Source organism: Astatotilapia calliptera, chromosome 22, assembly GCF_900246225.1.
Source record: "Astatotilapia calliptera chromosome 22, fAstCal1.2, whole genome shotgun sequence".
NCBI classification, from domain to species: Eukaryota; Metazoa; Chordata; class Actinopteri; order Cichliformes; family Cichlidae; genus Astatotilapia; species Astatotilapia calliptera.
In genome coordinates, this window is record NC_039322.1 from 10,698,049 (window position 1) to 10,724,343 (window position 26,295).

At 40.0% G+C, this 26,295-nt stretch overlaps 2 protein-coding genes across 2 annotated transcripts; both read left to right on the plus strand.

The window, feature by feature from the left end:
• Nucleotides 1-987: 987 nt before the first annotated feature.
• Nucleotides 988-8,908, plus strand: LOC113015035 (sialidase-1-like). The gene is made up of 7 exons (XM_026156933.1): nt 988-1,205; nt 1,583-1,772; nt 2,725-2,987; nt 5,142-5,324; nt 5,732-5,951; nt 6,871-7,104; nt 7,696-8,908. Exons 1-6 carry the CDS (start codon nt 1,122-1,124, stop codon nt 7,089-7,091), a joined length of 1,161 nt encoding a protein of 386 aa, XP_026012718.1. The 5' UTR covers nt 988-1,121; the 3' UTR covers nt 7,092-7,104; nt 7,696-8,908.
• A 3,296-nt stretch (nt 8,909-12,204) lies between these two features.
• Nucleotides 12,205-23,912, plus strand: LOC113015104 (sialidase-1-like). The gene is made up of 6 exons (XM_026157030.1): nt 12,205-12,486; nt 15,008-15,197; nt 15,570-15,832; nt 18,923-19,105; nt 21,896-22,115; nt 22,899-23,912. The coding sequence occupies exons 1-6, from the start codon at nt 12,400-12,402 to the stop codon at nt 23,117-23,119; spliced, it is 1,164 nt and encodes a 387-aa protein (XP_026012815.1). The 5' UTR covers nt 12,205-12,399; the 3' UTR covers nt 23,120-23,912.
• The last annotated feature ends 2,383 nt before the right edge of the window (nt 23,913-26,295 follow it).

A 26,295-nucleotide genomic window follows, 5' to 3' on the forward strand; every position in this document is an offset into this window, starting at 1 on the left:
ACCAATGACATTTATTCCAAAAATAAAAACAAACAAACAAAAATATGTTTAATACTGTATAGAACGGTGGCTGGGAAGTGCAAATCACATTTACAACATCAACAACAAAATAACATTTCCAAAAACACTTTTACGTAAAAAACAAAAACAAAAAATGACAACAAAATAACATTTAAGAAAACACTTTAATAAGTCCGCAACAAATTAACAAGTCCGCAACAAGTCCGTTTGTTGAAATCCCGTGTTTAGCTGCTGCTTCTTCTTCTGCCGTCAACTTAAAGGCGCTTTACCGCCACCTGCTGGGCTGGAGTGTGGACCATGACGGTTTTAAGGCCTGGATATTTTCTTAAGAAAATCCCCGTGGCATTTAAAAATCTGAACTTCATTATCTCACCCATACTCTTTTGTAAAATCTCTTCAAACATTAACTGAACACTACTTCTGTGAAAAGCCCTTGTTTAGCTGACTACAAATCACTTTTCTGTACTACAAATAATGTAGTAAGCCTAATCGTTGAGTCACTTCCGGTATTTCAGACAATCCATTTCCGTCAAGAGCCACTTGTTAATTTGTTGCGGACTTGTTAAAGTGTTTTCCTAAATGTTAGTTTGTTGTCAATTCTTTTATTTGTTTGTTTATTTTTTTTTATGTAAAAGTGCTTTCGGAAACGTTATTTTGTTGTTGATGTTGTACATGTGATTTGCACTTCCCTGCTTCTCTGTAAAACATCTATAATATTAGTTTAACTATGAAACTCTTCCTTTAATTATTAAGGAAGGATGTGCAAGGATGTGTAAAACTGTACAACATGCACAATACAACCTTGAATACGTATTACCTTTTTTTTTAAAAAGACATGATAAAAGTAACTGCATTATTTGCTTATGTAATGTAAATAACGATATTCTATAATCAGTCGTTAGGATTAAAAATTAAATCAAGTAAAGTTTCCTCTTTTATTTTGATAGGTGCTTTAGTCATGTGACCGTCTTTGTCATATGACTTATTGGGAAGATGTGTTGGTTAAAGAAGTAAGGCGAGACAAAAAAGAGAGGCTTTCGCGCGATCTTTGCTGTGTGTTTCTGTTCTGAAGAAGAAGAAATCCGAGAAGGAAGTCAAACATGGCAGCATGGCGGCTCTCTGCACTGTGGTTACTACTCTCTGCTTTGGCGTCTTCGTGTGTCCTCACCGTCAACCCTTCCCAGGTACAGTGCCTGTTATTACCTGCTTATTACCGGGTTATAGCAGCATGCTGAAGCCCTGCAGTGTGTGCGGTGGAGCTGGTGACGTGTTAGCTAAGGTTGGTTAGAGTGAAATCGATTCATTAAAGGTTAAATGTTAGGCTTTTTGTTTCTTTTTCTCTAGAACTTGCATGATTTGGGGATTTCTAAGGTATAAATAATTTTTAGGTAAATGTTGCAGTTGAATAAAATAAAATAATTTCCAAAACTCGAAGCACGATCACATGTTTGTGTGTTACATGACACCTAAAGTATGCTGAAGATGCTCAAACTGGTTTTGCCTGTAGATACTTCTCAGTCATCCCTGACTCTTTTTATCTGCCCTCCTCCCTGCTGTTCAGATTGATCCCCTGGTGTTTGAGGAGCAGCTCCTGTGGGTGAGTGGGTCCCAGGGCCAGGTGAATACCTACAGGATCCCGCTGCTCACCTTCACCCCCAAAGGAAGCCTGCTGGCGTTTTCAGAAGCCAGGAAGACTTCTTCTGCTGACCGTGGAGCGAAGTTCATTGCAATGCGGCGCTCCACAGACAAAGGCAAGACTCAGCTGAGTCAAACTAACAGCCTGTATACGTGCATTTGATCACAAGTCAGAGCAACACAGAGGGTCAAAACATGCAAAACTTCACTTTTAAACAAGACTGGGAAGTGGAAGCGCTGGGAAGAAAGGCAGACGTCAAAGCCAAATGCAAAAAATAATAAATAAATAAACAGATAAAGGTGTTAAAACACTTTTGCATCATTTTTGCTACATCTGTAACTTTTGTGCAAATTGTTTAGGTTTTTTTTTTTGGGGGGAAAAATCACGCTGATGATGTAGAAGTCTCAAAAACTAACATAAAAGAGGTATCAAATACAATACACTGGAAATGAGCAATCAGCTAATACCTGTCGTGAGCCATGACAGCATTTTTTTTTTACCTCTGCTCAAGAGGTTGTGTTTTTGGTAGCATCATCGCTCTGTCTGTAGACACGATAGCTTAAAACGTTAAGAAGGATTTGTAGAAGAGCAGCACAGTCATGATTCATTTGTCCATCCCCCTGAAAACTCTGAAAACTGTCCCTGTGTTAACCTCATGTGCGATTAAAACAATTACGGTGCAGCGCGATGCAGAGACTCACACACCTGTCTCTGATGTTTGCCCTCTCTGTGGAGACCAGTTCAGTTAAGAGACATGTGCCATTATCATTAGCATCAGTCAGTTTTTGCAGCAGATATTTGGTTTTACAAATATTTTCAAAATTATGTCACACATGTCACAGTTTTAGCCCTGGTTTGTAGAAAAAAACAGCAATACAACAGCTTGATTGCATAAATTCTCGTGATTGAGCCCCAAACATAAAACTGAAATCTTGGTTTTAAAAGGAGAAAATGCACAAAATTAGTGGAAAATATAGACAAAAAAAATTCAGAGTTATAACACAACTGTTCCGTGAGTAGAAAGTTAAATCATAAAACGTCAAATTGAACAATTTATCATCTTCCAGGAGCCACCTGGTCCCCGACCAGCTTCATCGTCGATGACGGGATGAAGCCGGACGGCCTGAACTTAGGCTCCGTTGTGGTGGACGAGGAAGTGGGCTCAGTGATTCTGATCTACGACGTGTGCTTCTACCTCGACCACTGCAGCCCACCCAGCATCATGATGGTGGAGAGCCGGGACGACGGCCTCAGCTGGACCCCGCCCAGAAACCTCTCAGTTACGCTCGGGGTGAAGAACTTCATTCCCGGGCCGGGCCTCGGCCTCCAGGTGAGAGAGAGTCATGTGACACTGAAGTGAGTGAACTTCTCAAGATGTAAAATGATTTCAATGACCTTTAAGCCAGATTCATTTTTATTTAGATCATGTGAATCCTGACAGCTCAGTATTTCCATGAAAGTCATAAAGTAAGATTTTACTGCGTGGCTTTCCACCTCTGTAATTATGCATAATTTTGCACGTGTGTGCAAACTTAGTGCACTGGTTTGGCAGTATGAATCTTTTATTGTCAGTGAAAAGAGTGTTTTTTGTGCATTAGAAGCACCAAGGCCCTTATTGAATCTGCTGATGGATCAGATCGTTAATCTTGATCAGTTTTCTGTGTAGAAGGAGAGCTGTCCTGCACTGCTTTATTATCTCTGTGTAGAAACACTTTCATGTGTGCAAAAGGCTGCATTGCTGTGAATTTAGCAGCTAGCTTTAACAAAAGGAACTGATGAGCCTGGAGGTTAAGTGATGGAACAGTTTGGAGCTGGTTCTCGATTCCTGTCTCTTTTTTTTATCCTGTCCAAATTAAAGAAGTGAGAGCAGAGATCCTCATAGCTTCAAGCTCAGACAGAAAATGGTCAGTATAGCACCTGAAAGTGCAACAGTTTGGCACAACAGGGTTTAAATCCCTCATGGAGAACCAGTTCATTACAAATGAACTTAGTGTTATAAACTGAGCTGCCTGGTTTTGTTTTTGATGCCATATCACAGCCTCTCTCAGGCGCGTTGTTCGTCTTTTCTTGTTGAGGTCAAATGATCCACCATGTAAAAGTGCCGACATGTATTCAGCCTCGGCGTCACAAGCTGAAACTCACCGACCATGTGCACGCCTGACCTCGTGATGCCACGTGTATCATATTCCATACAAGCTATTCTCAGTTTCTGTGACCTCAACATTGTCATAGACAGATTAGTTTTTCCTGAAAATGCAGAATCAGTTACACAAAAATGCCTGATGTTGCAAGAATTGTCACGGTTCTGGTTCATTTTGACCCAGCGTTTTCAGTTCTCTGAGATTTTTGTATAATGTCGAGTTCATTAGTGATTTATTTCCATGGTTCCTAGGTTTTGATCCCTTGCCCCTCGTGTTTCTCTGTGCCCCCTCTGTTCTGTGTTTAGTTTTCTCTGCCCGTGTGTTCCCTCTGTGTAAAGTCCATGTTTCTTGGTCTGTGTCTTCGAATGTGTGAGTTTCCTGTTTTATTCTGAAGGTCTCTGTCTCATATGAGTGTTTTCAGCTTTACGTCTGTGTAAAGTTTATTCCTCCCAGTTTAGATTATCTTTTGTTCCGTTTTGCCATTCTCTCCTTGTGTTTTATTTTGCAATAAACCTCCTTCGTATCTCAGCGAGTGCCTGCTCTTGGGTCCTCATTTATTTCCCCACACAGTTAGCCATGACAAGAATGATGCAAATTTAAACTCATATATGCAAACTAATATTTTTTCTTTAAAAAAAAATACTTTTCTGGTAAAGATTTAATAGTTCACAGGTGATCAACAGGTGTTACTGCTGTTAATGTAAAAAAACAACAACTATATTTGGCGTTTATACGTTTTAAGATATAGTTTGTGGCTTGTTAGTTTTTATTCTAGAAAGGACAGAAGAAAGAAACCAGGAAAGCTATGGGAAAAATTCAAACCTGGGCCTAAGGAATAACCTTATCACATATGGTTTACCTGCTGTACCAGCGCCCAGTTTGAACTCGAGTGCTTTTATTGCTCTAATTCAGAGGGAATAAAAAAAATCTACTTCTTGGCTTACTGCTTTTTTGCTCTACTTAAAATGTAAGTGACCTGTATCTCTAAAGCAGATAGATTTGGAAAAGATTTTGATGACTTTAAACAATTTTCACAGTTAAAGCATAATAAAAAAAGACTTAAAAACTGAAACAAGAACCTAAACAAGGAACAAATACTTGAGGTTGCAGGAGAGCACAAAAACAACAACATGCATAATAAACCCCCCCCAGATTCATTCAGTCATTACTTTTCAGTTTAAAGCCTCGGTAAACCCAAAAGGTTTGCTTTTTAAATAGAAACCTTTAGGTGTTTAGTGATCTACTCAGATGTAATACTATGCACTGATAAGAATTATAACAGAGGTCACGATGCTGACTCTGATCACCATCTTTCTTCCTGTTTTGTCTGCTCTGGACTACAGAAACGCTTCAATCCTGCAAAGGGGAGGTTGGTGGTTTGCGGTCACGGGACGCTGAACGGCGACGGTGTTTTCTGCATCCTGAGCGACGACCACGGGGAAACCTGGTACAACGGTGCGGCGCTGAAAAGTATCCCCTACAACCACAAGAAGAAACCACAAGACTTTAACCCTGATGAGTGCCAGGTAAGAGGTATCCAGGAAAATGTGTCACTGGGATTAAAAATGTCTTTTTTTGACAATGATCCAACAGACACACAGCTACCACACAGCACAAACAAGTAAACACTATGATGATGTAAAAGAACATATAAAGAATATAAAAAGGTTAAGTTTTAAATTGATTTCAGTGTGACTTTAAGAGAAATCACATTTACCAAAGCAGTATTTTCACATTCCTATAAAACTGGATGAAACTTCCACATAGTTACCTGCTTTGCCAGTTTCAGTTCCTTCTGTAGATTCTATGAACTGGCATCATAGTAAAAGAGAAGTTCATAAAATGTGATATCACTAAAGCTAGGTCTGTGCAGTGACACACACAAGCATTAACACAAGCATTTAGTCTTTTCTCTCCGTCTCTTCTTCTCCAGCCCATTGAGTTGACTGACGGCACCATCGCCATCAACGTGCGGAACCAGAACAGATACCACTGTCAGTGTCGCATTGTGGTGCACAGCTATGATGGAGGGTTGACCCTGCCCTTGGAGGGCCTGATCTTTGACGAGGCACTGGTGGATCCTGTAGTGGCAGCTGGAACTCTGCAAAAAGAGGGCGTGATCTACTTCACCAACCCCTGCAACGAGGAAAAGAGTGAGAAGCGCTAAACTCTAGTAAACAAAGCACTTTAATTCTGTAGAAGCACAGTTTCTAGTTTTGTATGCAGTACTTTTGTTTATTTTAAGTAAAGATATAGTTACACTGATCTCTCCTCATACGAAATGTTCAGCTTTCACACAGTTTTTTTATACTCTTGTCTCTGTATGATGTCAAAGAGAGCAGTTAGCTCAAAGGACAGAAAGGGAGGTAAAATGTCTTGTTTCTAATAGTAGATGAACTGAAGGGCTGCACAAAGGCCCAAATAAAATAAAGAACGATTGTTTTGATGAGTAATTCTCTTCCAGAGTTTAATAATCAAAATATGGAGCCGATAATGAGGATAAGTCCTCTTCCAGTGAACATACACTGTTCAAAAACACTAATGGAGCACAATCTTGAAGAATGTCAGTAGACTCATTTTGTAGTGCTCTGGCAGTTGCACAAAGGAGCAGAGACTACGTCCCTGCCTAGCTCCTCATGTAACCTCCCCTGTCTCCTGGTATCTCCTCCACACTCTTGAGACTGTACTGGGTGGCACAGCAAACCTTCTTGTGGCACATATGGATGTGTCACTGAACTATCTGTGCAACCAGAGTACCAATAGTGAGAAGGACACTAACACAGAGCAACACTACAGAAAAATCAGAAAGGATGGATAAGGCGAGAGCAATGGTCTTTGCAAAAGTACTCCCTTTTTTGGTAGTTTGTCTCCTCGTTGCCTCTCATGTTGTCACTTTAATTTGCACCAAAGCAGCCGAAATAGATTCACAATGGTTTATGCTCTCTAAGTGGAGAGATTGAGATACGATGATCGAGGATTCCCTTAATGCTTTTTTTAATTGAACTGAAAACTCTCTAAGATTTATGTTATAAAGTTGGGTGATCGAGTAAATAACCTCATAATCTCCCTCAGGAGTGAACCTAACCTTGAAATGGTCGCTGACAAACGGCAAATCTTGGGAGAAGGAAGCCATGCAGATATGGGCGGGACCAAGCGGCTATTCCTGCATCACTTCACTGGACAGCGGTTCTGCAGAGGACCGCAAGTACATCTTTGTCATCTACGAGAAAGGCCACAATCAGTATTTCGAGACTGTCTCGTTCGCCAAGATCCACCTGTATAGTGGCCATTAAAGCAGACGAGAAGGTAGGTAGAAAATGTCAGAAAATATTATTAAATCCTTTACTTAAACATCCAAAAGTTCATGAAGTACATCTAATGTGTCCTTGCACTTAGATAAGAAAAGCACGTACATGGCTATTTGCACAAAAATAAATATAACCTTTTAAAATGTTCCAGTGAAATCAGAGAGCGCACTTCGAGTATTTAAAGTTCAGTGTGAAGTTAAAATGGCCTGTGACCTGTTGTTGTAATTACTGTGTTTAAATGTAATCAAAGAGCAGAGGTAAGCAGGCAGCGTTTGCAAGAGAACCCTCGAAATAAACATAAATGTTGCTCTCTTCTGTTAACTGAGGAGGACCGTGCGACTTTTCATGTAAGATGCACTGTGCAAAAATTAGTAAGAGAAGAAAATTACGCTTGATACATGGCAGCACGCTGCGATGATCAAAATCAAGACGCTTCGGGTGGCAGAAGAAGCATCCATTTAAACTATATCACCCCAACACGCAGAGACAAAGTTGTGGATGAGAAGCCGGGTTTACGTCTGTTCATTTGTTGTCTTATGCAGAACAGTGTGAACTGTCTAACAATATTTACACCTGTTTTCTTTCTCAGATTGAAACACTGCAAGAAAACTAAGAGGGTTTTTTAATCCATCGAATTTCTCAGGAACGCAAAGAGACTTTAAAAACGAATTTTATGATGTCAAAAAAATGGAGAGACAAGGATCTGCACAATGAATGTCACGCTATTTTTGATTAAAAATCTTTTTTTAAATTTTTTTTTCTATCCTTTACATTTTCCAAAGCTGATGTATGTCACAGCTCTTATGTGTGTTTTGGTAAATAGCTGCAGAGCCACAATATTCTGACAGACTCCTGACCTCACACAGGAATGATGAAGCAAGAGATGCTGAAAAAACTACCACCCTTTCTTTTCTGAGCTACCTTTCTGATATATCATTGAAATGACGGTAAAACTGACACAGTCATAGACATCTGGCTTTAACCAGGCCACGACGCATGCACAGTGTTGCCAAAATCTAGAGCTCCATAGAGACGAAGTGAAAATGCAGTTAAAAGTCCACAATTTATGCGCACCTTCACATTTTTCAAAGCTGCGGGCCAAATGGAGTCTGTGCCAGTCTGATTCTAGCCCCCGGACCTTATCTTTGACACCCCTGGTGTAGTCACATAAGTGAACTTCTTAAATATACAAGATGCCTCAAATTCTGAAATCAGTTCTCCTCTTAGAAAACTGATGTAAAATATTAAATTCAGGTACTTGTGTGATCGAATGTGTGAAAAAAACAAGGTGCTTAATGTAACCAAAGGAATTATATTTAGACTTTTATAGAAAATGCTGCATTTTTTTTTTTACCTGTGGGTTTTAAATGTCCAGCTGAGTCCATTAGATCTGCTGTAATAATAATAATAGTTTCCTTGTGTACTGTAATTGCATTAAGCAACACTTTTCTGGTCTTACTGACCACTCTGAGCACTTTAAAATACAAGTCGGGTACATTAAATGTGCGGTAGCTGATTTTCTTCCTTGTAATGAAATTGTTCTTGTTTCTGTTTCTATGATGGAAAATGTCACTTTATGTTTTTCTTTGAGTGCCTGTTTGATATAAATATGGCTCTAATGTAGGAAAGAATTTCCTTTTTTCACAGTTTTAAATTGTAAAATGTTTATTACTTTTATTTTCCAACATACTTCTGTTTTTATTGTTTATTCAGGGATTTAGTTGGGATGTGAAAACACGGGGAGGATCTTTACTAATCAGCTGTACGGCAAATCAACAAATAAACTGTTTCATGAAGTTGTACATGTGAAGTTGGATTTTTTAAATATTATTTTAAATACTTTCTGCATTTTTCTGCATCATTTTTGCAAAGTGAGTTTTTAATCTGAGTGGTTTACATTTACCTGTGTGTGTTTGTGTGTGAATGACGTAATAAAACTGTGTTTGTATGTAAGGAGAATATGTTGTCGTTTTAGTTATCTATTGTAAATGTCCAGTTGGGTTAAGGATGGCTACTATTTATAGAATAAATAAACGATCCTGATCATTGCAAGCATAGAAAAAAAGTCATAGATCTACAATTTAACCCTTAAAATATGCTGTTTATTGGCCAACCACACAGGGAAATGCATCCACATGACACTGTATTATGCAGAATTGTCATGGTCTCCGTGCCTGCCCGGTCGGCCCCACAAGGCTACATTTGCTGTTTCTGTTCTCTCCCTCTCTGCCTGGACGGAGCTCACTGTGGGCTCCCACCCTTGGCCCACACACACACCTGACAACAATCACCTGTCATCACCGGGAGCACTATTTGAGGCTGGAACACAGATCCTCTCGTCGCTGGAGGATTGTACTACTGACGTTAGTGTTCTCACAGCTCCTGTGGACTTGTGCTTCATAATTCGTGATTTGTGATTAGTTGGTGACTTTCCTTCTCTTCTGCCTCAGATCTCTCTCTCTCCCCCCCCCCCCGGACCTGCGTCCTCCCTGCCGTGTGAACGTGTGTGAGTGTGAGCAAAGAAGACGTGAGCGAGTGTGAGAGAGCTACCCTGTGATTCCCCGGAGTTTTAGATCCCTTCCCTGTACATACATTGCACTGGCACTGTAAATAAACTACACCTTGGAGACACCTAACCGCTCTGCGTTTGAGTCCCTGTAACCAGATCGTGACAAGAATATATAAACTTTATGTTTTATATGTATCTAAATCTTTATGCATACACTCTTTGAATAAAATCTAAAGAACAGTTTGAAGGAGGGTCATTAGTGCCCACTGAGCTGATGTTTGCAGCTTCACTAGTTAAATGTAAAGGATTGTTTTCTGCAGCTGATTTGAGTTTTTTGGTCTGTGGTTCTGTGGTGTGTATGTGCACGATTTCATGATTATCTCTGTACAGCAGAGGTGGGACCAAGTCATTGTTTTGCAAGTCTCAAGTAAGTCTCAAGTCTTTATCCTCAAGTCTCAAGTCAAGTCTCAAGTAATGTCAGGCAAGTCAGAGTCGAGTCTCAAGTCACTGGTGTAAAAGTCCGAGTCAAGTCACAAGTCTGAAACTTTGAATTTCAAGTCCTTTCGAGTCTTTAAAAAAAAAACAAAAAAACGAAAAAAAAGCATGTTGCAGTTATGCTAAATGTAAATATTAGACCATGTAATTTTAAAATCTGTGTTTTTCTCAACACATGACAAAATAGTGAACTTAGAAAATATACACAAATTGTGAAATTGCACCTCTTTAAAATGCAGCTCAATTAAACCTAGCTCCAAGAATAATTTTCACCGACAGTTCTGAGATAAGCTGCATGTTATTCTTGGATGCGGTTGTAGGACCAGCTTTAAAATCGCATGACAAAAATATCATACACATTAAAAAAAAACTGTATCACCAACGTAGCCTGGACAACATTTGCTAGTTAGATGAAGTCAGCTATCTCATTGTAGCATATTTATATGCATATTTATAATCATACGGTTCTTGGAGTGAGCGCATACACTCATGAAGTTTAGTAACTTCCGGTCACTGCAACAAGCCCAGGTACAGTTTACCGACGGATGGGTACAGGACCTTGAAACGCACAGTGTAGAACGAAAGACCATCGTACGTATCATAAGTTTACCAGTCTCACAAATCGTCTTCATAAATACACATTCGTTAACCGTTTATTAATAGGACCTTTGAGCTCAACGGTAATTAATTAGTAGTGGAAATAATTTCTGGTACCCATCACAGAAATGTAGCAGTGACAATAATACTGTATGCTGTAATCGTACTGGGCAATTAGTGATACAAAAAACCTGTTTTATCCTGTGAATAAAAGTATATGTTTTTGTCAATGTACCATAATAACAGAAGCGAAACGCAATATTGTGTCAGGACAATTCACTATTTATGCACAATAAATAAAGGAGCATAGCGCGACAATTTCTGTTCAGCGCCAGACTTGCTTGTAACCTATATCACCAATTATGTTATGAAAATGACGTATTAACTACTAAAAAACACTGACCTTCGTGTAAATGCTTGGAGCAGACTAACCTGTGAGCTGGAGTGTTCTGGGACGTTATATTTGATCTTTGAATGGCTGCAATCCAGGCCATCCGTCGCGTCTTTGTTACTTCGGAAACATGGCTCGAACAATTTCTCTTCAACGACGTAATCCGATAACAACCGATCTCTTTACCCGTCGGCTTCCCGTGGCTGTCATGCGACCGGCTATTGCAGTTAATAATACAACGGCTTCTTGACATTTTTGTGTTTCTTTTTATTGCTGTATAACTGATTTTAATTGAAAGCCTGCGTGCGCTAGTACCGCTTGCCATGAGTTCCCAGAATCCTTTGCGGTTCTACCCGTGAATGACGTCACATTTTCAATCTCTATATAATATGCATGTTAAATTTTATATTTGGGGTAAAATATCAAGTCTTTTCAAGTAAACCGGTTCAAGTCCAATTCAAGTCCCAAGTCATTGGTGTAAAAGTCCAAGTCAAGTCACAAGTCTTAGAACATTTTTTCAAGTCAAGTCTAAAGTCATAAAATTAATGACTCGAGTCTGACTCGAGTCCAAGTCATGTGACTCGAGTCCACACCTCTGCTGTACAGCACACTTTAGATTGCCTGACGTCTGTGCTATTTTCATGATATTCTGCCACAGTTTGGATAAAAGTAATAAGTGCATCCATTCTGCTGTATTGTGAATAGAGATATGATAATTTAGTGCATAAGTAAATTTGAATTAGATGCACATATTTACGCACGGACGGTATTTCCGGATGTATATTCGAGAAAAAACTGAGCCAAGACGATATAGATGTAAGTCCTGCTGATCCATCAGCTATATTAATAATTAATTAAAAATGTCACAACACGTGTAATATTATGTATTTGCAATTTTATACATGTATTTACACCACTTGCATACAGGCTTTCTTGTAGACTCAATAAAATATAGCAATTAAAGTGAAAAGTAACATTTTCAAAATAGTCCAAATAAAAAAATAATAATAATTATAATAATAAATTTCTAATAGTTAATAAAGGGCTATAGAAAACATGTCAGGTTAAATACCATTAAATCCGAAGTAGGCAACGAGTGACGTTAGTCATGTGACTCCCACCTTGGGTCATATGACTCACAGGGGCAGGCCTTTCGGTATATGAAGTAGAGGAGAGAATTTTATCCCTACTACTCTTTTTGTTTCTGTTTTTGCGGACTTATTTCGACACTTTCTTTCCTCACTCGCTTCTTTGTGTCTGCCGGAGTGAAGAAGAAGAAGAAGTTACGAGAAAGAGCCAACATGGCAGCAGGAAGCCGGCTCGCTGCTCTTTGGCTACAGCTCTTTGTTGTGGTGTCTTGCTGTGTTTCTAACGTCAGCCCTCAGCAGGTACAGTAGCCCGCAATTATCTGCTTAGTGTCTCTTCATAACAGCATGCTAAGTGCTCGGCATGAATTTCTGAGCAATAATGTGACAGCGGATGTCTGTGCTGAAACTACAACTTTAGAAGATGGACTACAAACATGCACTTTACTTTCATTCAGGTCATATAACGCGCAACCATATAACAATAAGAATATATAAAAGAAAAATAATATTATATATTTCCTGCTTCAGAGATAAAACAGTGCAAAGACGTTCAATGACTGTAGTAAAATCATCATCCATCACTTATCTAGTTTAGCGCGGTTGTTTTCTGGGTGGAGAGTAATCTAAAGGCAAGCAACCCAACAGTGGATATAACCAGGGGTTAAAGTGGGATTTGGCAGTTGGGGGAACTTGAAGTTTTCTGTGTTTGCGCATGTAGTTTAGTTTCTTTGTCGCCTATTGCCCCGCATTTCTTAGGGTTATTGCTCTTCGCGGATTCAGCCTGCTGCTGAATACAAACTGCAACTAACAAACTAAATGTGTGACAAACAGTTTGTGTGGGACGCGTTAACAATGCTGGGATTAAAGCAGATATATTACATTTGAATGAAACTTGCCCATCTCTCTTGCTAAGTAAACACCATAAGAAGTTTGTTCTTGTGGCCTCATGAGATAGTCTGCATTCTCTGTTATTTCACTGTTATTTGGGCTGCTGCTCTCTCTGGTAACAGACCATTTTTAGCCAGTTATGACACATCACTTCGAACCATTTCCTCTCGTGTGACACTTTAAAGTCACACTAACAAAAAAAAAAAAAGACAGTAACTCTGTTTCTCAAAATATACTGCTGCTTCCTTTTCTCTATGGTAGTTTCCATCATATTTAAAAGCCTTTTTGTCTTATTGGTGAGTTGTAACTTTGACTGATGGGCATAGCGTTAGACAGGATAACCTTCACATGCATTGGGAGTCTGCAGGAGTCTCCATGGACTATGATTACAGATGACATTGTGATCTGTAGTGAGAGTACTAAGCATGTGGAAGAGACTCTGGAGAGGTGCAGGCATGCTCTGGAGAGAAGAATTAAACTGTTACTAGACCTGCTATGACGTATGGTTTGAAGACGTATGTGCTGACAAAACGACAGGAGGTGCAGCTGAAGATGTTAACATTTTTGTTCAAAATGACCAGGATTAGAAATGAGCACATCAGAGGGAGAGCTCCGGTTTAGAGACCTGCCAAACCAGGACGTCGACAAGGGAGCCCACAGAGCAGGTTCACAAATGATGTGAAGCAGGACATGCAGAGGGAGTTGCTAAGGATAGGGTGAGATGGAGGCAGATATGAAATGCTGAGCTGTTGTGACCCCTGAAAGAACAAGTTTCTACAGTACTGATGTTACATGAATCATCATTGCTGCTTTTAAACCTTAAAGCTAGGGTAAAGGTGGAATTTGGTAAGTGTTACTAAAGAAAGGCTTACATTCGTATTGATTGTTCCTACCAAAACCCTTCTAGAAGCAACATGTGTCACTTAGTCATATGCATATGGACATTTATTTTAATGCATTATCAAAATTAACTCTAATTTCAGCTGAGTATATTATTGCATGGCCAGAACTTTATGTCGAATCCTATGAAAAAACTTAAAACCATAATTCCCACGTAAATGTCTGCTGTCTATCTGTCTTATGGCTTTGTTGACCTGCATTAGTGCACCATGCAGCTGTAAACCATACAACACAGTATACACTTTTAATAACATGTTAGAACTATCAGAGGATAGTCTTCAGATATTAGATAATCAGATAACTTCAGCTGCACATCCTGTACAGATCCACTGCCTGATTTTAAAATCTGGCATGCACTAGGACGTGGTATGTAAGCTTTAAATTTCCAGTTTATCTGTTACAGTCTTTACCCTTCAAAATAATCTCTCATCTTCTCCTGACCTGTCTGTCAGTGTGAAATCATATTCACTTTTGTGCTCCTGGAAAATACTGCAGCTCTACCCTTAGCTAACAGATGTATTAATATTCAAACTGCACAGAAACAGTTTGTGTTTTTGGTGATAGAAGTTGAGATGTTTGAAATGTTGAATTTAACTTACTTGACATATTAAAAAAACAGAAGGAGGAAGCTCCTCGCTTCAGTGGAGTTGGTGCACGACAGGGCCATGTGATGACTTTAATTGCCTTCATAGTCATAGCTGAAAGGACTGTCAGGCTGCACCACATGAAAAATGAACTGATTTAGACTATTCTGTACCAGATTACCTATCAGGTTGAATTATTTATTTATTTTAGGTGCCAGGATGCCACTTTAGACCTTTGATAATAGTTTCTAGTGGCTGAAGGACACAAAATCGCTTCCTTAAAGGAAAAGCAAGATCACCTGATTTTCTTTTCATTTCCTGAACTCAAAGCCAGATCACATGTTTGTCTGTTACATGACACCTGAAGCATGCTGAAAATGCTCCTGCCTATAGATAATTCACAAATATCTCTTCCCTCTCTTTTACCTTCCCTTCTCCCCGCTGTTCAGATCGACCCCCTGGTGTTTGAGGAGCAGCTGCTGTGGGTGAGCGGAGCCCAGGGTCAGGTGAACACTTACAGGATCCCGCTGCTCACCTTCACCCCCAAAGGAAGCCTGCTGGCGTTTGCAGAAGCCAGGAAGTCTTCTTCTTCTGACATTGGAGCGAAATTCTTTGCTTTGCGGCGCTCCACAGACAAAGGCAAGACCACTGCAAGAGATAGACAGTCACACAAAACTTACAGTGTGTCAGAAAACAGTCAGCAGTCACATGGGCGCAAATGAGGAGAGTTTATCGCTTCTGAATGAATGTCTGGGAGTGTATGTCATTGTTAGCATCAACCATAATTGATATTTTGAGTAGATGTTTGGTTTTATTTATATTTACCTTTTTTTTTTTTTTTTTTTTTAACATTTCATACCTTGAAACTGGATCAACGAGTTCTACGCAGTGTTCAAACAGACTGATGATATAAATTCTGCTGACTGAGCCTTGAAATAAAAGTCAAAAGCACAAAAAACAGGTCACGTTTTCTCTGCTTCATCTCCTCCTCTTCCTCTATCATCTCTCTAGGAGCCACCTGGTCCCCGACCACCTTTATTATCGATGACGGGGCGGCACCGGATGGCATAAACCTGGGCTCTGTTGTGGTGGACGAGGAAGTGGGCTCAGTGATTCTGATCTACTCAGTGTGCTTCCACCACTACCACTGTAGCCCAGCCAGCATCATGATGGTGGAGAGCCGGGACGACGGCCTCAGCTGGACCCCGCCCAGAAACCTCTCGGTTACGCTCGGCGTGAAGAACTTTGCTCCCGGGCCGGGCCTCGGCCTCCAGGTGAGAGAACAAGACATGTGACACTGAAGTGAGAGAACTTTTCAAGCTGTAAAATGAGCTAAAATGTAAGTGAAACGACCTTTAAGCTGGATTTATTTTTATTGTGATCATGAGCTCCTGGGTGCTCAGCAATTCCCATCACAGAGTCACGATTCAAGATGTTAAAGTGAGATTTTCCAGGCAGATTTCTCTGTGGCTATAATGTAAATTTGGTTCCTGTTCCTGAAATCTTGCTCCATGCATCTGTTTTCCACCTCTGTAATTATGCTCTGAAGAGGTTTAGGTGTAATGTGCAAAAACTAATTTGCATTAAATTAGCATTAAGAATATTCTTTTGATGCTTAGCAAAAAGAGTGATTGTGTGTTCATGCATTAGAAGCCACGAGCCTTTTATTGATCCTACTTGTAGACTACATTCTTTATCAATCTGACTCCCTATCTGTCAATAGAAAATTGTACTTAGTAGTCAGTATAATCCTTTAATGATATAAGTTTGCATATGGTAGAATACTGCATGTAATCATTAGTGTTTAGAAGTATATAGTTGGTGGCATATTGAAAGAATGTCTCATCCTAGGGGGTCTGTGACATTCCAGGGTGTTCTGGCGTTCACCCCCACATCCTGGGAGTATGGGAGAGGTTGTACCTTGTCTTATTGTTTTACGGTAGGATTAACGTAGCTATGTCAGTTTTAGTCTAAGTGCTTTTTTACATATAGATGAACTGTTGGATTTTCCAGACCAGCAGGTTAAGGGAAGTTGTTTATGGGGTCACACTCTGACACTCTGACTGACACACACACACACACACACACACACACACACACACACACACACACACACACACACACACACACACACACACACACATTCCAATGTGACTCGGGTACAAAAGCACTGGTTTGAGTTTGACATCAGAGTTTTGCAATGTGCAGCTGTCATAAAAACAGGCCAGCTTTAATAAAAAGGAAAAAAAAAAGAAGTCATGAGCTCAGAAGATAAAGGATTACTGAGGATTGCACTGGTTCGTGATTGCTGTCTCTTTTATTATTCTGTCCAGATTAGAGAAACGACACCTGGCTTTGTTCTTGTTTCATTTCAGACAAAAAGGGGTCAGTAGTAGCAGCTGAAAGTATATAAACCTCTCACAGAGCGTTAGTTTATTAAAATGGACTCAGAATCAGATGCAAACGGAGCTTCTTGTTGTTGCATTTGATGCACAGTATGTCTTAGTTGTGGTCTAACGATTGTACTTGAGTATTTTTCAGTTACCTGTAATTGTAATCAAAATACCTCACACTGACATGACTTCCTTAAATACTTTCATTAATCCTAAACAGGGAAGCAATACTTAAATCAGACATAAATAAGAAAGGCATCAGTGGAAGATAAAGTGTACATGTTGGGATGTTTGTGTCTTTACTAAATGTCTAAATATACTATGAATCACCTCAGTGGCTGAGCAGTTGGGATCCTAAGTGTGAAACCCGAACGTGTAGCATAAATTCGTAACCATGAATGCTCCCTAAAACTATAATGGGGTTTCCAGAACAATGAGAAGTATAAAAAATGTTCAGTTGAAATGTCACTTTTTCCCCTTGCATGCCTCTGAGAGGTCAGAGTAAGGCTGTCGATGATGAAAGGGTCCTAACTGTGTGAAGTGAAGTGAGCTGGAAGTGCTGAAGTATTATTTCGTTAAGCAGAGGATACACTGGTCTACCTTTTTATGAAATAAAAATAGATAATAGAATCCCAATTAATGCCGTAACCTGCTGATATGTTTTGAACCTTCACTGAAACATTATGTTAAGTGCGAGGTGAACTATAAACGCTGCTGTAATAAAATCTGCTTCTTATGATGTTGTTGCCTTCCCTAGAACATGCAGATTCATTTTTTAATTTTTTTTATTATTATTATGAGCTACAGTCATGTGAAAAACTAAGTACACTCTGTGATTCAGTAGCTTGTAGCACCACTGTTTGACTTTATGACTCAATGACTGTAAGGTGCTCAGGTCCTGTGGCTAGGTGCTCCAGCGCCGTGCCTGACAGCTGGTATGAGGTGTTTGTGCTGATATGCTGTGTTTGGTTGTCAGGTGGTGCTGTGCACGATGAACAAACAGCTCCGCTTTGGCCTCGTCTGTCCAAAGGACATTGTTCCAGGAGTCAGCGCGACTCTGCAAACCTAAGCTGTGCTTTCATGTTCTTTTTAGAGAAGACAGGCTTTCTCCTTGTAACCCTTCCAAACAAGCTGTGCTTGTTCAGTCTTTTTCTAAACGAACATTAACTGTAACATTTAATTTGCTAGATGAGGCCTGCTGAGTCTGAGATGTAGCTCTCAGGGATTTTTATCCAGCTTCTCCCAGCATTTAACCATCTGACCTTGGGGTGAATTCGCTGGGACGTCCAGTCCTGGGAAGATCAGCAGCTGTCCTGAATGTTTTCCACTTTTGAGTCAACTTCAAATTGTTTGGAAACCCAGACTGATGGGCAGCAGCAGTTGCTCCTCTGAGATCATCGCTGGTGTTAACACACACATGAATGCTCCAGACAAGCAAACCTCTGCTTGCATAGAGGTGCTCAGCTCACACACAGGAATATTAAAGCTGGTTTATAAAAGAAAAAGTTAGAGCATAATGTAAGGCACTGCAAGTGTAACAGCACCGATATTCAGTAAATGAACCTCTTTGTTTTTGTGTGAGCTATATTTATACTTGCCTTTCTAATATGGACTTTATTCAATTGAATTTAACCAGATGCATAGCTTTATTTTCAGCTTTGAATGCATTTAATCCAGACAGTAATGTCTGCAGCTGCTTGTTTCTCTCCACAGTCTATATCAATCTTTAAGAGCTGTTATGTTTGTGGATATTACACCTTTTTAATCAGTAATATGACACAAAACAGTATCTGTAAAAAAAAAAAAAAAAAAAATTATTTGAACACAGCTCACTCGTTTAATTCCTCTCCTCTTTGTTTTCTCTGACTTCTCAGCTCACCAACCGTGTTTAAACATTAAAAAAATACTAAATGATGATAACCAACAGCTGCATCCCTGAACTGTTTTTTGTTTGTGTCTTTTGGACTACAGAAGCGCTTCAATCCTGCAAAGGGGAGGTTGGTGGTTTGCGGTCATGGGACACTGGAGGGCGACGGTGTTTTCTGCATCCTGAGCGACGACCACGGACAAACCTGGTACAACGGTGCAGCGCTGAAAAGCATCCCCTACAACCAGAAGAAAAAAGCGCAGGACTTCAACCCTGATGAGTGCCAGGTATGTTTGCTGGTGCCGTCGGTCAGTTAGAGATTACAGTTAGAGCCATTAGTATTTGAACAGTTACAGAGTTTTTTTGTCATTTCCACAATTAAATTAACTTTGTTGTCGACATTAGCGGAAAACTTTCTTTGGTTCACCATGCTGCAGATCAATTCATAATCAATCCATAATAAAAATACTGGTAATTATTCATACAATAATAACTACATACACACCTTTTTTCTACCTAGTGGCATCAGAATAAAGAGGACGTTCTCAGACAGCAACAACAGAACGGCGTTTTTAAGACGCCAGTGTGATACAGATTATCTAATGAGGTTTGTTGTCAACCAACAGCAGTTCTGACAATGCTGCCCAGTTTGTTTCTATCTGCCACACTCGGGTTACCATCCCAGATGGAGATATTGAAGCTGACATACACCAAAAAAATAATGTTTTTGTTGACTTTTAACTTTTTAACTTCCTAAAAAAAAAAAAACTCTCACTAGCTTTCTTGTTGATGACATCAATATTTTCCATAAATCATACTTCCCATAAATCTTGTCATCTTGTCCTCAGACGCTTGAAGCTTTTACTGACTTAAACAGACTGATCAGAAAGTGAAAAACCTGTTTTTTGAGCCTGTGTAATTCAAGGCGTTTCCCTTTGTCAGCATTAATCAGCAAATAACAAGATTTACACCAATCCTCAAATCTACATACCTGAGCAAAATAATCAGACTTAAAATTACCATTAAAGAAACCAACAAACAGCCATAACATCAGCAAATGTTAAACATTTTCACATTCCATATCCTGTATTTGCATATCATTTATATAAACATAACAGTGGTGATCAAACATCATTCAGCTTTAGATTACTCTGTTTGTATCCTTAGAGATTGAAGAGATTGAGATTGAAACTCGCTATGCAACGGCTGTGAGTCATCAAGTGAAAGTTAACTAGCCAACCGCTGTAACTGCCTGACATACAGAGAAGCTGGGTTCAGCTGTGGCTCACCAGTCAGCCTGTAATTTAACATTGTGCATGAGTGAGCTTCTGTTTTTTTACACATAAATATCCAGACCACCAAGGAAAAGGACAAAACAGACTTGGTGAAAGCGGGATAAAGTCATCGTGGTTTTGTGGAAGAAAGAACGTTTCCTCAAGCAGGACAGTTGCTGGTGCCTTCTGTGCTCACAGCTTCACAGTTTGTTTGCCTCAAAGTTCAGTTTTGAATCAATAATTGTTCCAAGATGTTTATCAGACTCAAGACGTTATACCACCTGGCCCTTTATAGCTGTGACCTGTTGTGTGTGAGAACATTTCCTAAAATCAGACCAATCAGTGATTAACATCTTTTGACATTTTTTAACTGAAGAGAGGACTCAACGTGCCATTTAACAGAATCATGAGGCTGGCCTCCTGCAACTGACTAACAATAACAGAGTCATCTGCATACTTTAGCACAGTGCTGTTTCATACCTACTCTAGCACATGTTTGTGTACAGGTCAGCAGGTCAGGTCAGAAGGCCACGTGCTTTTACTCGTTCCAAAGACATAATGCAAACTCTAAGATGATAGAGCTTTCTCGGCTCCAGAATTGTGGAAGGATTTATCATCGCACATCAGGTGATCTCCTTCACTTACTTGCTTTATAAATAAAGTGGTACAGGATAAATAATACCAGAGTTTCACTACACTACTACGATGGATTTAAAAGTGCAGACTTTCAGCTTAATTCACGATTACAAAACGATTAACTGTTTATAAATGATGGCCCTTTTTATGCACAGTCCCCCATTTCAGACGCTCAAACACGATAGGAAAAATTAACATAAGGATTGTTTTTAATGCTTTTAATAACGACTCCTTGAAGTCAAGGACATCACCGAATGTTGCATTTCCTCCTTTAATATGCTCTGTCAGTCCTTTACTGCAGATGGTTTCCTTCCTTGCAGCTTATTTGAGGCTTTTTCTACATTCACTTTTCTATTTAATAACTGAAACGCGTGCCGTGTTTGGTTGGATCAGGTGACTCGCTTGGCCTATGAGGAATATCCAGTTTCTTGTGAAATTCTTGAGTGTGGTTTGCAGTTTGCTTCTGTCAGCAGTCACATCATCAATAAACACTGGTGACTCTGTTTCATTGGCAGCCGTAAATTTCCATGTCATAATATTGTTTCCATCATGTTTGACACATGATGTGGTTTGCTTTGGATCATGAACAGTTCCTTTCTTTCTCCATTCTGTATCTTCCCATCATTCTGGTATCAGTTAATCTTGGTTTAATTTCTTCAACCAATATATTCCAAACCTGTGGAGGCTCTATTAGTTGTTTTTATGGAAAAGTATAATTTGGTCTTCTTGTTCTTGAGTGTAACTAATGATTTGAATCTTCTGATAGACCTACGTTAAACAGCCACTTCTCTCTTGTCTTTGGAAATGTTTATGTGGAGTTTTAAAATGACTTTGTTTTGCTTGCATTACAGAAAATTATCAAGTGGTTCTTGGGGAAAAGTCACACTTGTAGCAGCAAAAATAAAGTTTGGTGGTTATTAAGTTAAAGGGAAGTTAGCATTAGTTTATTTAGTGACATTATGAGGAAGCGTGAATGCTCATAGTGCACTGTTGTGAAATGTGGTTCTGCCCTCTAGTGGACAGAAAGTTGTTGTTTTTGTCTTTAACTTCAGTGTAGATTCTCCCATTTATTTTATTCAGTGCAGTTATATGAAGGCATCCCTATTACAATTGTAATTATAATCTTTCACCTTTGATACACTCTTTTCTCCGTCTGTTCTTCTGCAGCCAATTGAGTTGACTGACGGGACCATCGCCATCAACGTCCGGAACCAGAACAACTACCACTGCCGGTGCCGCATTGTGGTGCACAGCTATGATGGAGGGTTGACCCTGCCCTTAGAAGGCCTGATTTTTGACGAGGCACTGGTGGATCCTGTAGTGGCAGCCGGAGCTCTGCAAAAAGAGGGCGTGATCTACTTCACCAACCCCTCCAATGAGCAAAAGAGTAAGAAACACGAGCACTAAGCTTTTTCATCTCTGTGTAAGACTAGCAAAAAGTTAGTTTTGTGTATTAAGAATGTTACTCTTTATGTATTCTGTATGCCATTCTAGTGAGAAATGCTAATATGAAACATGGTGATCTCTGCTCCCGTTTCTACTCTTGGCTCATATCAGTTGCATTAGTTATAATTATTAAATATTCATGTCCTGTTACCCCAAAAATGTCCACCCAGTTAGTTCCTGAGTAAATTTAGTATTCACTAATAAATTTAATTTAATATTTGGTTACTTTGGCCACTTTTAGTGTTTTCCTTTACGGCACAATAACTACTTTATATTCTTATGGAATCCAATGATAATTAAGTTTATTTCAGCTCCCCTAACTTATCTGGTTTGTTTTTACTGTAGCTCTATAAATCATGGCAACTTTCCACTTTTTTATGAACTGTATTCACATATGAGCTAAAGTACAAGCTCAGTAAAGCTTCATAAAAAAGTGACTTTCACCTTATTTCGGTTTCAATTTGAACTGAAAGTAAACACAGAAATCTGATGCTACGCAGTGATCCATGCACGCCAGTTTGAGGCAAACTTTCTGGCAGAAAATGATACCATGATGCAATGCTGTAATCAGATAGATTGACCTTGTTTCCCTGAATCTTTGCAGTACAGGTGGAAACTGCTTAATCAGCACAAAACACAGAGTCTCACTGATGAGAAAAAACCCAGGTTGAAATGATCCTGATTAAGTTGAGTGGATAAATAAGTGATGCTTTATCTCCTTCAGGAGTGAATCTAACCCTGAAATGGTCGCTGACAAACGGCATGTCTTGGGAGAACAAAGCTGTCCAGATATGGGCGGGTCCGAGCGGCTACTCCAGTATGACATCACTGGACAGCGGCTCTGTAGAAGACCGCAAGTACATCTTTGTCATCTACGAGAAGGGCCAGAAAGACTATTTCGAGACTGTCTCGTTCACCAAGATCCACCTGTATGGTGGTCGTTAAGAGCACACGAGGACGTAGGTAGAGCAAAGTCAGACATGAACTATGGTGCAAACTAAACATAAATAACTTATCTGTTTTGTCTCAGATTTAAACACTTAAGGGAAAAAAGAAAACCGGAAGAGGGTTTTTTTTTTTTTTTTTTTTAATCCATCATCTTTCTCAGGAAGATAAACAGACTCATTCTAGGATATCACGAAAATGGAGAAAGAAGAATCTGCACGCACACATTTTGTGATTACGCCATCAAAAAATATTTTTCTCTGATTTAATCCTTCTGTCCTTTACATTTTTCAAAGGGGGTTTAAATCACGTGTTTGTAACCCTTTAATTTTATTTGCCAAGTAACTACACAGCTGCAAAATTCGGGCAGAGAAATATGTCAAAGCAGGAAATGCTGAAGAATGTTTTACAGACGGGGTACATAATTTACAAAAAGCTGATTGTTAAGTATTTTGTAAACCTAATTGTTTTGGGACAGAAAAAAAACTAATGTTTGAGTGTGTGAAAGTGAAAATTACTTTTGAACCACTATAGATGCAACAGTTTTTTCTTTTACTATCATAAAGTTTGCTGTGAATTCATGCTGATTGAAATCAGTTCTACCTTTAGAAAACTTGTAATTGTGTAAAATAATGGCCTAAAAAAGCAAAACCTTTTTTAAAAGATGTATATTTTCACTTATAAATTCTCTTTAATTGTTTCTTTGAGGTTTAAATAATTGTTTCATATACATGTGTGGAAGAATGTGTGAATGAAAAGGTGCCTAACGTAACCCAAAATGTCTTTGTTTGTATTTATGGAGTGGAAGCGGAGTTATTTTATTTGTATATTTTAAATGTCAGATTATGACCAAATGTCCTTTGTCTGTAGTTGCTTGGCGGATAAATGAATCTGTGCTGTAATGGATTTTCCTTCTTGTCACATTGTCCTTGTTTTTATGGATTTGATTGTGGAAAACACACTTTTTATGTCTGAAATGAAAATAAAAGGGAGGGACTGATTTAAACCACAGTTGAAGGCAAAAAATGTCACTTCATGTTTTTCTCTATACGTCTTTCTGATACAACTCTAATATAAGGGAAAAAACTCATTTTTTCAGTTTTAAGTTGTAAAATATTTACTGCTTTTATTTTGAAACTTACTTTACATTAGAATGAAAATCAGTGTGCTGAGTTTTCCAAAAGAAAGAACATTTAGTTGGGATATGAATATCAGAATCAGAATACTTTATTGATCCCTGGGGGAAATTATTTTTTGTTACAGTGCTCCATTTTAAACCAACATTAAGACAAGACGGACAATACGCTAACTAAGAATAGTACAATATATACATATATATATATATATATACATACATACATACATACATACATACATACATACATAAGTCACTTATCAATAAATAGCTGAAAAAGAAACATGTGTAGCTGTAGCAGCAAACAGTGTGTTAAGTGGATGCGTTGTACAGGGAGATGGCCACAGGCAGGAATGATTTCCTGTGTCGTTCAGTGGTGCTTTTCGGTAATCTCAGTCTCTCACTGAACGAGCTCCTGTGACTGACCAACATGTCATGGAGTGGGTGGGAGGTGTTATCCAACATTGTCTTTATCTTGGACAGCATCCGCCTCTCCGACACCACCTTGAGGGAGTCCAGCTCCATCCCCACAACATTGCTGGCCTTACGGATCAGTTTATTAAGTCTGTTGGCATCTGCGACCCTCAGCCTGCTCCCCCAGCATGCAACAGCATAGAGGATCGCACTGGCCACAACAGACTCATAGAAAATCCTCAGCATTTTCTGGCAGATGTTGAAGGACCTCAGTCGCCTCAAAAAATAGAGACGACTCTGGCCCTTCCTGTAAAGTGCTGTGGTGTTTTTAGCCCAGTCCAGTTTATTGTCAATGTGTACTCCAAGGTATTTATAGTCCTCCACAATGTCAACACTGACCCTCTGGATTGAAACAGGGGTCAAGTGTTTCCTGGTCTTCCTGAAGTCCACGATCAGTTCCTTGGTCTTTGCCACGTTGAGCTGCAGATGATTCTGCTCACACCACGTGACAAAGGAGTCGACCACAGCCCGGTACTCTGTCTCATCATCCCTGCTGATGCATCCAACCACCGCAGAGTCATCAGAAAACTTCTGAAGATGGCAGGTCTCTGTGCAGTGGCTGAAGTCTGTGGTGTAGAGGGTGAAGAGGAAGGGGGAGAGGACAGTCCCCTGTGGTGCCCCTGTGTTGCTAATCACCTTGTCAGACACACACTGTGGGAGACGTACATATTGTGGTCTTCCTGTCAGGTAATCAACAATCCAGGACACCAGAGAAGCATCCACCTGCATCGCTGCTAACTTATCACCCAGGAGGGTCGGCCTGATGGTGTTGAAAGCACTGGAAAAGTCAAAAAACATGACCCTCACAGTGCTCGCCGGCTGGTCCAGATGGGTGTAGACACGATTGAGCAGGTAGATGATGGCGTCCTCTGTTCCGAGACGAGGCTGATAAGCGAACTGAAGGGGATCCAGATGTGGTCTTACTATGGGTCGTAGCTGGTCCAGGATGAGCCTTTCAAGGGTCTTCATGATGTGGGAGGTCAGTGCCACGGGCCTGTAATCCTGGGGGCCACTGGGACGAGGCGTCTTTGGTACAGGGACGAGGCATGATGTCTTCCACGTCACCGGGACCCTCTGCAGACTCAGACTCAGCATAAACAGTTTATGAAAGACTCCACACAGCTGGGGGGCACAGGTCTTGAGGACAAGGGGACTCACTCCGTCTGGTCCAGCAGACTTGCCTGAGTGAAGTCTCCTCATTTGCATCTCAACCTGGTATTGAGTGAAGGTGATGGGTGGGGGAGGGGTGTCAGGAATCTCACAGGAGGCAACATGTGAAGAGAGAGGCTGGCACAGTGGTGTGGCTCTGGATTCCAGGCTGACTGCAGGTGAGGTTGTGGGGGTGGGAGCAGACACTGTGGTGTCGAATCTATTGAAAAACAGATTCAACTCGTCGGCTCTATTCTCACCTCCCTCAGCTCCCCTGCTGTTGGTTGGCCTGAATCCAGTGATGGTCTTCATGCCCCTCCACACCTCTCTCATGCTGTTCTGCTGGAACAATGGAGTCGGTGCAGAAAGTTATGTAGCCTGTGATACACTCAGTAAGCCCATTGATGTCCTCGGCGTG